General features: G+C 39.2%; 1 protein-coding gene across 11 annotated transcripts in view; it reads left to right on the top strand.

Moving 5' to 3' along the window:
* WNK1 (WNK lysine deficient protein kinase 1) overlaps positions 1-13,084 on the top strand; it is a 150,367-nt gene that overhangs the window by 118,569 nt on the left and 18,714 nt on the right. For 2 of the 11 annotated variants that reach the window (XM_032349185.1, XM_032349194.1), the window contains 12 exons: positions 2,708-2,857; positions 4,049-4,507; positions 5,256-5,528; positions 5,666-5,719; positions 6,208-6,296; positions 6,400-6,562; positions 7,194-7,310; positions 7,627-7,800; positions 8,007-8,064; positions 8,192-8,314; positions 8,857-10,307; positions 11,482-11,565. In XM_032349185.1, the coding sequence (XP_032205076.1) occupies positions 2,708-2,857; positions 4,049-4,507; positions 5,256-5,528; positions 5,666-5,719; positions 6,208-6,296; positions 6,400-6,562; positions 7,194-7,310; positions 7,627-7,800; positions 8,007-8,064; positions 8,192-8,314; positions 8,857-10,307; positions 11,482-11,565 (3,195 nt within the window). The remainder of the gene's footprint in view (positions 1-2,707; positions 2,858-4,048; positions 4,508-5,255; positions 5,529-5,665; positions 5,720-6,207; positions 6,297-6,399; positions 6,563-7,193; positions 7,311-7,626; positions 7,801-8,006; positions 8,065-8,191; positions 8,315-8,856; positions 10,308-11,481; positions 11,566-13,084) is intronic. The other 9 variants (XM_032349187.1, XM_032349195.1, XM_032349196.1 and 6 more) reach the window with 7 other exon arrangements.

Here is a 13,084-nt window from a genome sequence, read left to right on the forward strand (position 1 = left end):
GTAAAATTGGCAAACGTGCCTCTCACTCTTATTTAAGCACAGAGTGATGGTATATGTCTATAAAACTGTTCTTTCTTGACAGTTTACACACACATACACACATACACATACACACACACCACTAACTATATAAATTATTTCCTAATTGAGTTCATGCTCCCAAAGGCCATTGCTAGATAGGCACTGAGGGTCTATCAAGATGGACTGATAAGATGTGACTACTTTCAAAGGAGCCTAAATAATCTAGTAAACATATCTGCCAACTCCTACAAAACAAATAAGCGTAGTAGATAAGATTATATTCAATGTGCAAAGCACTTTGCCTGTATTTATATTTAATTTTTATATGAACCCTATAAGTATACTGTTATTATTTTCATTACACAGATGGGAAGGCTGAGATAAGATCTGGAAAAGATAAATAATTTATCCAAGCTTAAACAACTTATAAGAGGTGGAAACAGAATTTAAATCCAAGTTGCCTAACTGCACAACCCACCAGTTAACTACTTCCCAGTTATGCCATTAAAGGAGAGAAATTACATCACTTTCAAGCAGGGAGAGGGGGTTAAGGAAGGCTTTATGAAAGAGATAGCATTTAAACTGGACTCTGATTATAAGTTATACTCAGATGCTAAGACTAAACAATATTCTAGACCAAAGGGAAGGAGGGGGTAAAAAGCACAAAGTAAACAGAAACAGATGTTTTAGTTCAGTTTAGCTAGAATGTAAATAAGTGAATGTGTATATTGGTTCTGCATTAATAGCGGGGAGAGGTAATCATATGCCTGTGTATAAGGTGGGAATTTTTTCCTCAAATTTCCCTCTTTCCCTTAATAAAGAAGGGAGTCACATATATTTGAACCTTTATCGTACTTCCATATTACAGGCTTTATTTTGAACAATAGCCAAAAAAATGTTAATGGAATAAAATAAAATGTGAAAACGCATGTGCCTGTAAGGACCTTAAAATAGTGTATATATAGTTGGAAATGTTTATAGACAGTATCTGACAGAATTGGTTTTAAACTAAAAGCCAAGGGGCACCTGGGTGGTTCAATCATTAAGGGTCTGCTTTTGGCTCAGGTCATTATCACAGGGTCCGGGATCAAGCCCCGCATCGGGCTCCCTGATTGGCAGTGAGTCTGCCACTCGCTCTCCCTCTGCCTGCCACTCCCCTTACTTGTGCTCTCTCTCTCTGTCTCCATCTCGGTCAAGTAAATAAATAAAATCTTCTAAAAAAAAAAAAAAAAAAAGATACTGGTTGTAGGATTATTTTAAGTGCCCCCCCCCAAAAAAACTACCAAAATGTTCATTATTAGGATATTGATGCCATTGATAAATTAAATGAAAATAGCACATTAGAGAACAGTATTTATAGAATGGGCATGCTTTTGTTTCAAAAAACAAATATGTCATTGTGTGTAAATGACCACTTATAGGGTGTGTGAGTAGCTTAGTAGGTTAAGCATCTCACCAGCTCTGGTCATGATCCCAGGGTCCTTGCTCAGTGGGGAGCCTGCTTCTACCTCTCCCTCTGCCTGCTACTCCCCCTGCTTGTGTGCATACATTCTCCTTCTCTGTCAAATAAAATAAAAGCTTTTTTAAAGAAATGACCACTTACATACAGAAAAAAAATTCATAAAGGAGATGACCAAGCCATTAATAGTGGTTGCCTCTGAGATATGGGGCTAGGGTATTTCTTTTTTCTTTTTTTTTTTTTTTTTTTAAGATTTTATTTATTTATTTGACAGAGATTACAAGTAGGCAGAGAGAGAGGAGGAAGCAGGCTCCCTGCTGAGCAGAGAGCCCGATGCCGGGGTTGATCCCAGGACCCTGGGATCATGACCTGAGCCAAAGGCGGAGGCTTTAACCCACTGAGCCACCCAGGTGCTCCGTTAACAATAATTTTAAATTACTTACAAGTATTAGAGAGTCTTGAAAGTCAGCTATGAAGTTCAGATTTTTGCTGGGCTCGAGAGAGCCATTAATTTATTACAAAATTTACAATTACGTGCCATGTGTTAAGTGTATTATACCAGAATGTCTAGCGCATGTTTGATTGCTAAATGTCACTTACTCCCTTTTCCCTACGTTGAATCAAGTGATCATGTCCTTTTTAAAGAAAGAAATATCTTCTTGGCAGTAAAACGAACAGTCTCTCAGGTGTTACAGCTAGTAAATGGTAAAGCTAAAATTCCACATTCAATGCTTTTCTCAATATTTTGTGGCTGTAATCAGAACCGTTCTTCAAATTAGTTACACAGTTGATAAAATACAGTAAGAGAAAGATTAAAATAGGAGATTGGATTTGTTTGATATAGGATCAAATTGTAAGAGGTGATACCAGGAAAGAGGGTAAAAAAATGGGGAGCAGTGGTTGGAGGAGAGAGGATCTATTTGGGTATGTTATCTAAAGATCTTTGTGAATGACTTACTATTGGAGTAAGAGGGATGATAGGTGAAGAACCAGTGGTGACTCCGATTTTGAAACATTGGTTAATTGCTCTTGGTTGTACCATCACAATGAAAGAATAGCAGAGGAAAAAGAGAAATATAAAAAAGAATTGTTGAATTTGGATTTATGCATGTCTTTATTACTAATATTGTCATTTACACATGCAGAAGACCTTAGGCAAACATACTTCCTTAGAGCCAGGCTGTTAATGAGTTGAAATAAAACTGAATAATTCTATTTTATTTTTAGCAGCAGGGAGTACAACAGACAGCACCTCCTCAACAGACAGTGCAGTATTCACTTTCACAGACATCAGCCTCCAGTGAGGCCACTACTGCGCAACCAGTCAGTCAGTCTCAAGCTCCACAGGTCTTGCCTCAAGTATCAGCTGGAAAACAGGTAAACTCTCAATTCCTAAATAGACACTAAAAAAGAATCTCCATAAAACTTTCTCATGGATAGGTTTCCATCTTCTCTAATGGTGAAATACTGACGTTGGTTATTTTTACCACAGAAATAAATTGACAGTTGTTCCTTTTGTGCACATGTATTGGTTACTGTAAATAGGTACATACTGACAGCATTCACAATCCAAAAATGTTTAACTTTTAGGTTTGTTAATCTAAAGCCCATTTGACAGGTATTTGAATCGTGGTGGGTTAAATAACTGCTTTGGTAGCTGAACCTGGACATTTTGTAGAATTGTGTCAACTATCCCTAATATTCTAGGTTTACAGCTATGCTGTATTTTTCATGTACATTTATGCATTGTTTCCTCCATTGCCTACTGACAGTAAGTTATAAAAACCCCTTTTATGGAATTGTGTTTGTCATCTTTCTAATCACTTTGGAAGGTATATTTTACTGAATGACCTTTTTTTAACTTTAACACTGGGGCTTGTCCTTGTATTTTGGCACAGTGTATTGTTTCTGTCGTATTTCAGACAGATAACTGAAATTATGAAACGCACCATTATTTTATGTAACCAAGTACTGACACACCATTAATTACAAACTGTGTCTCAGTTTCACAAATGTTAAAATGACCAGATGGTAGAAAGGGATGATTGCATCCTAGAATCAGTGAAATATGGTACTTACCTACCTACTTTCTTAGGCCAATATTAGACTTTAGAATTGTAGAAGCAACATGAATTGGAATCTACTTCCAGGGAGAAGGAATTCATTTTAATTCCAGTAACTACTATAGTAACAGTCATACATTTAGTGACAACAAACATGACAAAGGATTAGAGTACGTGAAATACATCTAAATAAAACTGTAAAAAAACAGAAAAGGCTTTGCCTATGGAAGTGTCCTCTTTTTATTGTTAAATGATGAAGCATGAACACAGTTTTCTACAAAAGAAGATCTGAAACAGCCAGTCTGTCAGCCTCTTTGTCTCCTATTATCCTTTCCCTATTCTTGTGTTTCACATTAACTTACACTAATGTATGCAGGGGTTTGGGGGTTTTTTCCTTCTTTTTGGCTAATTCATAAATCTTGCTTTAGGCAGCCTTGCTTTTTTTTTTTTTTTTTTTTTTTTTTAAAAAAAAGTCTGTCTGTTTTGTTTTTCTTTACCTTCCCAGCTTCCAGTTTCCCAGCCAGTACCAACTATCCAAGGCGAACCTCAGATCCCAGTTGCGACACAACCCTCAGTTGTTCCAGTCCACTCTGGTGCTCATTTCCTCCCTTTGGGACAGCCACTCTCTACTTCCTTACTCCCTCAGTATCCCGTCTCTCAAATTCCCATATCAACTCCTCTTGTGTCTGCGGCTCAGACAGGTTTCTCATCCCTTCCCGTTACAATGGCAGCTGGCGTTAATCAGCCTCTGCTCACCTTGGCTTCATCTGCTACAGCAGCCGGGATCCCAGGGGGACCAACTGTGGTTCCTAGTCAGCTTCCAACCCTTCTGCAGCCTGTGACTCAGCTGCCAAGTCAGGTTCACCCACAACTTCTGCAACCAGCAGTTCAGTCCATGGGAATACCAGCTAACCTTGGACAAGCTGCTGAGGTTCCACTTCCCTCTGGAGATGTTCTGTACCAGGTATTGTGTTGGCTAGCCAAAAGGAGGGCACCAGAGGGTTTGGTTCTACTAGTAAACCATCAAGGACTTGAAAACCTAATAGCTGAATATCAGAATAACTAGCAATAACAAAGTGTAGCTGATCTCAACCAGAGAAGCTAATATAGTAAAATTCAGAGAAAAGATAGGGTAATGAGATCTGATAATTCATTTCCATTTTTCTCAAGACACTTCTTAGGAGAAAGATGGTTCTGTTCTATTTGATGTAAGCTGACTGAATGCTAGATACCAGGTGTCTCCTTTTTTTTTTTAATAGGCTAGAGTAGCCAACATGGTTGGTACCAATAAAAATCTTCAGATTGTCCTGTCATGGTATGACTAGAATGATTGATACCTTGAAGAGTTTTTTCATTCTCCCACTTAAGATTAGCTAGAAAGTTGATATTTTTCTAAAAGGAATTACGTTTATTCCTCCTATTTAATCTTCAGGAGGAGAAAATCCAGCAATTTATAGTTGTAGAGTCCTGTTGCCTAAATGGAAACCAGTTTACCATTTCAAGAATCATCTTTGAATCTTCTTTAAATTATTAGAAAGAGAGTGGGCTACTACTGTTCTTCTTTGCTTTGTGCTTTCTTTTTTTTTGTTGGGGTTTTTTTGTTTTGTTTTGTTTTTGGTGTTTTGTTTGTTGGGTTTTTTATGCATGTCTTACTGTTTTGCTAATTTGATGACCCAACCTGCACTAACTCACCTTCCTCATTTCTGTCACAGGGTTTTCCACCTCGACTGCCACCACAATACCCAGGAGATTCAAATATTGCTCCCTCTTCCAGCGTGGCTTCTATTTGCATTCCTTCTACAGTCCTATCCCCTCCCATGCCTACAGAAGCACTGGCTACACCAGGTTACTTTCCTACAGTGGTGCAGCCTTTTGTGGAATCAAACCTTTTGGTTCCTGTGGGCAGTATAGGAGGACAGGTTCAAGTGTCCCAGCCAGCAGTGAGTTTAGCCCCCACTACATCCTCCCAGCAAGCAGCTCTGGAGGTAAATGGAATTACTGCATGTTTATATATAAAACATACAAACACATGGGATAAAAATGACAAGAAACAGGTGCCCCTGTTTTAGAACTCATTTGGAGACTATTTTCAAACTAACTTCTAAATGACTTTTTCTTCCAGCAGAATGAAATGCCAATGTGGGGGCCTTGTTGCCACTGGCTGTTCTGTTGGGAAGTGAGTGTGCCTTGGAGAAGATTAACCCTATTAGCACTTCACTTCTCTAGCTAGTACTTTAGCCATTATTCTTATCCTTTCATAAATTCTTGCCATTGGCAGTCATAAAAGGATCTTACCCTGCTGTGCTCCCGGTAATCATTTTTGCCCTGCTAGGAGAGAGATCTGAATCATCTTTGCACTTTGCTCTGCCTGCCCTGTTGCACACCTCTAGGAAGATGCTGGCTGCATGCAAGTTACTTTCTTACTACCTAGCAGCTATGTCGGCTGATGTCCCACCATGCAGTCTACACCACAGACTTAGCTCTAGAAAACTCCTTTGGAATTTTAAGACCACTGTCTCTAGATGCTGAATACTGAGAATTACTAGTAAATTTAGTGCTTCTAGGACTTAGACGGGGGAAAAAAAAAGAGTAGCTTATTGGAGATGATGAATAATAAATAAAATGTATTACTGCCAAGATATGTATTATTCTTTCTATTTACAGAGTACTCAGGGAGTATCTCAAGTTGCTCCTCCAGAGCCAGTGCCAGTGGCACAGGCACAGCCTACCACTTTGGTCTCTTCTATAGACAGGTATGTAAAAGTAAAATTTTGCTTCCTTGACTGGTAGGTAGGATCATCTAAAACTTCAAAATATTAAACCTTCAAGCACTGAACTTTTTCTCTTTTTTCAAAGTGCACATTCAGATGTTGCTTCGGGAATGAGTGATGGCAATGAGAATGTCCCATCATCCAGTGGAAGGCATGAAGGGAGAACTACAAAACGGCATTATCGAAAATCTGTAAGAAGTCGCTCTCGTCATGAAAAGACTTCACGTCCAAAATTAAGAATTTTGAATGTAAGTGTTAACCAGTTTATGGGTTTTATACATCTTAATATCATTTAAATATTTCTATGGCTCAGGTGTATTGATGAAAGACTGGAATTTTCTAATCACCCAGTAACATTGTTAAATTCCATATTTTTATAGTAAGGCATTATTTACTTTTTAGAAAAAGAATTTTAAATTGTAGAATAGGGGCGCCTGGGTGGCTCAGTGGTTTGAGCCTCTGCCTTCGGCTCAGGTCATGATCCCAGGTTCCTGGGATCGAGCCCCGCATCGGGCTCTCTGCTCGCTGGAGAGCCTGCTTTCCTTCCTCTCTCTCTCTGCCTGCCTCTCTGCCTACTTGTGATCTCTCTATCTCTGTGTCAAAAAATAAACAAAACCTTAAAATAAATTGTGGAATAGAGACTTTACATTCCTTTCAGACCCTTCAGTGGAAGATGAGGAAGTAGCACAAGGACTGATATTTTCTTAATGTTTTCTTGCTGCCAGTTTAAGAGGTAAAGTACCAACAGGTCTTCAAGGAATAGTGATAACATCAGGCTTAAGTTCAAGTGATAATCCACATTCCTTTCTCAAATTCAGTAGCAGCATTGAATATGGCTTCTGCAATACTAAGTACATTTTCTTTTCTTTTGTTTTTTAGGTTTCAAATAAAGGAGACCGGGTAGTAGAATGTCAGTTAGAGACTCATAATCGGAAAATGGTTACATTCAAATTCGACTTAGATGGTGACAATCCTGAGGAGATAGCAACAATTATGGTATGTCTGCATTTGGAGCTCCAGATTTTGCTTTAGTACTTTTTCATATCCACTGCCCTAAGAAAATGTACAGTATTTTATAATCTATTTTGACAGTTATATATTTATTTCAACATGAATATAATTAGTACACCAAACATGTGATTTAGAGATATTTTTGTCTAGGACATGTCTAACTCTAGGTATTGAAGAACTAACTTACGTAGCAAATAAATAGTGATTCAGGTGGAATGTGGGTAGGACAAAAGGCAACTGGAATGACCTAAAACATGTGTAACTCTCTAGTAATCAGACTGACATCACATTTCTTCTGCAGGTGAACAATGACTTTATTCTAGCAATGGAGAGAGAGTCATTTGTGGATCAAGTACGAGAAATTATTGAAAAAGCTGATGAAATGCTCAGTGAGGATGTCAGTGTGGAACCAGAGGGTGACCAGGGATTGGAGAGTCTGCAGGGAAAGGATGACTATGGCTTTGCAGGTTCTCAAGTAGGTTCACCATTCCTATAAAGAAGCGTGTTTATTCAAAATAATGCTGTGGTGGTAAATCTTCCACGCACAGCATTCAGTGATACCACATTACATCTGTGACAAGATTATCAGACATTTTTGTTCTCTCTGCATGTGGCCATTGGCTTTGCCCAGTCTCTAAGATTGTGTTTGAGAATGAATTTGATCACTTTTGTTTGTTGTAGAAGTTGGAAGGAGACTTCAAACAACCTATTCCTGCATCTTCCATGCCACAGCAAATAGGTGAATTTCTTTTCTTTCCATGTTTTCTCTTACCTTTGACCTAAGAAGTTGTATACTAATAATGAAGCCTCATGTTGGTGACAATATATAAATAATGCAATTAAGTGGTTTGTTTCTTTTTAACCAGGCGTTCCTACAAGTTCTTTAACCCAAGTTGTTCATTCTGCCGGAAGACGGTTTATAGTGAGTCCTGTGCCAGAAAGTCGATTACGAGAATCAAAAGTTTTCACTAGTGAAATATCAGATACAGGTAAGGAATTGCTTCTACCACAACCTCTATTAATCCTACAACATCTCTGCTGTATTGGAAGGTTGGTTATCAAGCCGTAGTTTACATGATGACATAGACAATAAAGAAGAGTAGAAAGTTGAGATTATAAACAACAGATATGGGGAGGGAAATAGATGATGAATAGAGAGGATTGAAAGACAAGAGCGGGAGAGGAGAACTGCACTAGATGTAGTCTGTGTCGTAGAATCTATGTCCTTACAGTAGTATGTGTTCATTCCTCCATTTAGGATTATTATAGATGCTCTGTGGTGACTTCTTTTCCGTTTTTCCTCCTTATCAAATTTTTTTGAACCTAGAAATAGATATTCACACAAGCCAATAACTTATTTTGACCAAACTGCTCTTTTACTTTGCTGTTTTAGAGCCTGTCATTTCCTTAGAAGTTTTAAGCCTTGTTGGTATGTGGCAATGTTGATAATCCAAAAATAGATTGTTAGGACAATTTTGAGCCCAGCTTTTTAAAAATGAACTAGTTCTGAATATTGTGTTTTCCTTTGCAGTTGCTGCCTCTACTTCTCACGGCGCTGGAATGAACTTGTCTCACTCTGCTTCATCTCTTAGCCTGCAGCAGGCCTTTTCTGAACTTAGACATGCCCAGATGACAGAAGGGCCCAACACGGCACCTCCCAACTTCAGTCATACAGGACCAACATTTCCAGTAGTCCCTCCTTCCATGAGTAGCACTGCTGGAGTCCCAACCACAGCAGCAGCCACACCTTCAGTATCAGTCCCTGCAACTAGCAGCCCTCTTACGGACATTTCCACATCAGTAATTCCATCTGAGATTCCAGTGACCACTGAAACAGGGATTGGGGGAGTTGCCACCTGCACAGGCGTGATACCTTCAAGCGGTCCCCCTGTACCACCTGTATCTGAATCACCAGTATTTTCCACTGTGGTTTCGAGCATCACAGTACCTACAGTTGTCTCGATATCCGCAACATCCCAGCCAGTTCAGGCTCCCACATCTGGGAGCACTGTTTCTAGTGTAGGCACTTTGCCTTCTACACCAGTTCCAACAACTTCAGCCTCTGCAGTGGGCAGTGCTGCTGCCCCGGGTGCTAAGCCTCCACCTGTACTATCTCAGCAGGTGGCCAGCAGTGCTACTGGGGCAGCCACATTAACATCTATTCCTGCCACCACGCCATTCCCCAGCATAGCTCCACAGCCATCTCTTCAGCTTAGCAGTAGCACCTCTGCTCCAACTCTAGCCGAAACAGTGGTGGTTAGTGCACACTCACTAGATAAAACATCTCAGAGCAGTACAACTGGGTTGGCTTTGTCCCTCTCTGCACCATCATCTTCCACCCCTGGAGCAGGGTTACCTAGTTCTGTTTCTCAGACTGGTGGGGTGCATCCTTTGGTCACCCCATCAGCTATAGCTTCTACTCCTGCCCTTCCTCAAGCAGCAGGACCTACTTCTACACCTTTATTACCCCAAGTACCCAGTATCCCACCCTTGGTACAATCTGTTGCCAGTGTGCCTACTGTGCAGCAGACACTAATTCATAGTCAGCCTCAACCAGCTTTACTTCCCAACCAGCCCCACACTCACTGTCCTGAAATAGATCCTGACTCACAGCCCAAAGCGCCTGGAATTGATGACATAAAGACTCTAGAGGAAAAGCTGCGGTCTCTCTTTAGTGAACACAGCTCATCTGGAGCCCAACATGCATCTGTCTCACTAGAGACTTCACTGGTAGTAGAGACCACTGTCACACCAGGCATCCCAACCACTGCTGTTGCACCAAGCAAGCTCATGACTTCCACTACAAGTACATGCTTACCACCAACCAGTTTGCCATTAGGCACAACTGGTTTGTCAGTTCTGCCAGTGGTCACACCTGGGCAAGTTTCTACCCCAGTCAGCTATGTGTCAGCCCCAGTCAGCACTACACCAGGAGTGAAAGCTGGAACTGCTCCATTGAAGCCACCTTTAACTAAAGCTCCAGTAAGATTCTTGTTTTGAAATAATTTGATAAATATGATCATTCACCCCCCCCCACGCCCATAAGTACGTTTTTTCAACTCAGCCTTGCAAATTAGAAATGTAGTTATAAGGATAGCCTGATCTATATTAGACATTTGGTATTTATTAAATAAGTTGAAAATGATTTTAGGATATATGTACATTGAACACAGGATACTTTTTTCTTTTGAAATATGGCAGGATTTGGGAGTTAATTATACTGCCTGATTTTCTAAGGATGTATAGTAGGTAAAATGTAGACATTTCTTCCCGTTTGGTACCAACTAAAGAAATCTGTGTCCGAAAAGGAAGCTAAATATTTCTGCTACCCAGTATACATAGTAATAGAAGTTCACAGCCAAAAAAAAAAAGAAGTTCACAGCCTTTTTTTCACTGAGAATGAAGCAAATTTTCTGCTTTGCTTAGATTCCACAGATGTACAATTTGGGATTTATAAAAAATTGAAAGTTGGCGATGAAATTTCATATAGAGGAAAAAAATCTAATCTTAGGAATAAAATAACTAAAATGTGTTTTCTAATTCTGCTGTGGTAGATTTCCTCTCGTTCTGCCGTCTTTAGTCTCCCTGATCTTCTCCAAATAATAAGGCTGTGTTTTTTTCTACTATGTTCTGTGCTACACTCATCTATCTGCTTTGCCAGTGATTGTAAAATTCTTTTTATAGTAGGGTATTAATAGAGGCTTTGTACAAACTGTTCAATAGTATTAGATTTTTGATGACTTTTGTTATCAGACTTGACCTTTGGTTGTTTCTGAACTGTATTGTTTTCTCAGAAAAGTGTTTGTTTTAAGAAAAGCCTGATGAGACTATACCAAAACAGTGGCTCAAGAATATCTGAACTGTACTGCTTGTGTCCTTAAAGCCTCTGATTCTATTTTCCCCTGGGGAATAAACTTTTACTAAATTTTACTGTTCGTTTTACTGGTATACAGTAGTAACCCCTGTAACAGTATCATGGTCATATTGTCCTTTATTTAAGATAGGTACCAGAATATATGCCAGGTGACAAGCATGTCTTAACTATAGATGTATTTTACTCTTACATTTCTACATTGAAATTAATTAATTTGCTCTCCAGTATGTAGTCTTTACTCTTAGTGTCTCATGGACTTGAATTTCCCTTCATTGTCTATAGGTGCTGCCAGGGGGTACTGAACTTCCAGCTGGTACTCCACCCAGCGAGCAGCTGCCACCTTTTCCAGGACCTTCAGTAACTCAGGTGCCCTGCCCCAAGACTTGGCAAATTTCTTTTTGTATCCCTATTTTTCTTTCACAAAGCTTAGTTAAATTCTCCACTGCATGATCTTGGCTTCTGGCTCCTCTTTGGTTTTGACTTAGGAACAACATTCTTTCAAAACAGTGTAGCTGGGGCACCTAGGTGGCTCAGTTGTTGGGTGTCTGTCTTTGGCTCAGGTCATGATCCCAGGCTCCTAGGATCAAGCCCAACAGGCTCCCTGCTCGGCAGGAAGCCTGCTTCTTCCTCTCCCACTCCCCCTGTTTGTGTTCCCTCTCTCGCTGTGTCTCTCTCTCAGATAAATAAATAAAATCTTCAAAAAGAAAAAAAAAACCACACAGTGTAGCTAATTATCCAGGCCCTATTTAAACTAAGAAGCTTCATAGTTCTTTTGTTTATAATACTGCTTCAAGTCATCTAGAAAACATTTGATAGTAATACTTTTTCATATTTTATGAGGGAAAAAAATGGCAAGGTTTACATTTTACCAGACCGATATAACTCCTGTCATTCACAGTTTTGTGGAATGAAATTGTATCTAAGGACTGAGATTAGGTTCTAGACTATTGTGGAAGTAAAAACTTAAAAGTAATCAAAATCAACTTTGAAAGTTCTTTAAGAAAAGATACCACACTGATAACGATCATGCCCCTTCTCTGTGAGTTCAACTAGTTTTTTTCTTGAATGTTTGACATTTCTTTCATTGATGACCTAACAAAGTAATTGGTTTATGTGTAGGTGGATGTAAGTGTCCTACTTCATAAAAGATAGGACAGTTTTCATAAAAGATAGGACAAAAGACTGAAAGATATATGTATTATATCTTTCAGTACAAAACCCACACAGCTCAGTTAACATGAGATTGATTACTCATACAAGAACTGAGACCAGTGACATGAATGTCAGTTTCCTATCTCACACTCAGTTCTGATCATTGGGTAGAACTATGTGCAGTATTTAAATTATCATTTCCCTTTCCCACCCTACTCCACCACCCCACATTTAGTTGAATTCCCATAAGGAAAGTACTTACTATGAATTCATTTTAACCCTGAGAACACTTCAGCCCTGAGACAAAGTAGTAACCATTGAAATTAAGCAGTGATTTATTTTAAAATTGTATCTAAGGAAAACATGATATATTTCTAACTTGAGAAGGCTGAATTTATCCCTGCTTATATAATCCTAGATGTACAATAGAACATAACTTAAAGAACTTGCTAGAATAAAGTGATAACTCCAAAGAGAACTCAGTCCATCAGCCACTAAATTTTGGGGAAAAAATACATTGTGCAATTCTGTAAATTAGGGGTTTTACACTTATTTTCTCTTTAAAAACGTGTTCAGACTCTTAGCTAAGAGGGCTCAAATAAGATAAGAAAGGCAAATAAGATTGGGGGATAGGATGAAGGTAAGTAGATATGGAAGGAGAAAGATAAATGAAGGCTGCAGGACAATAGGTTGATAGAAGCCAAACATGTGGGATTACAGTCTGTGTCAAAAG

Source organism: Mustela erminea, chromosome 6 (assembly GCF_009829155.1).
Source record: "Mustela erminea isolate mMusErm1 chromosome 6, mMusErm1.Pri, whole genome shotgun sequence".
Taxonomy (NCBI): Eukaryota; Metazoa; Chordata; class Mammalia; order Carnivora; family Mustelidae; genus Mustela; species Mustela erminea.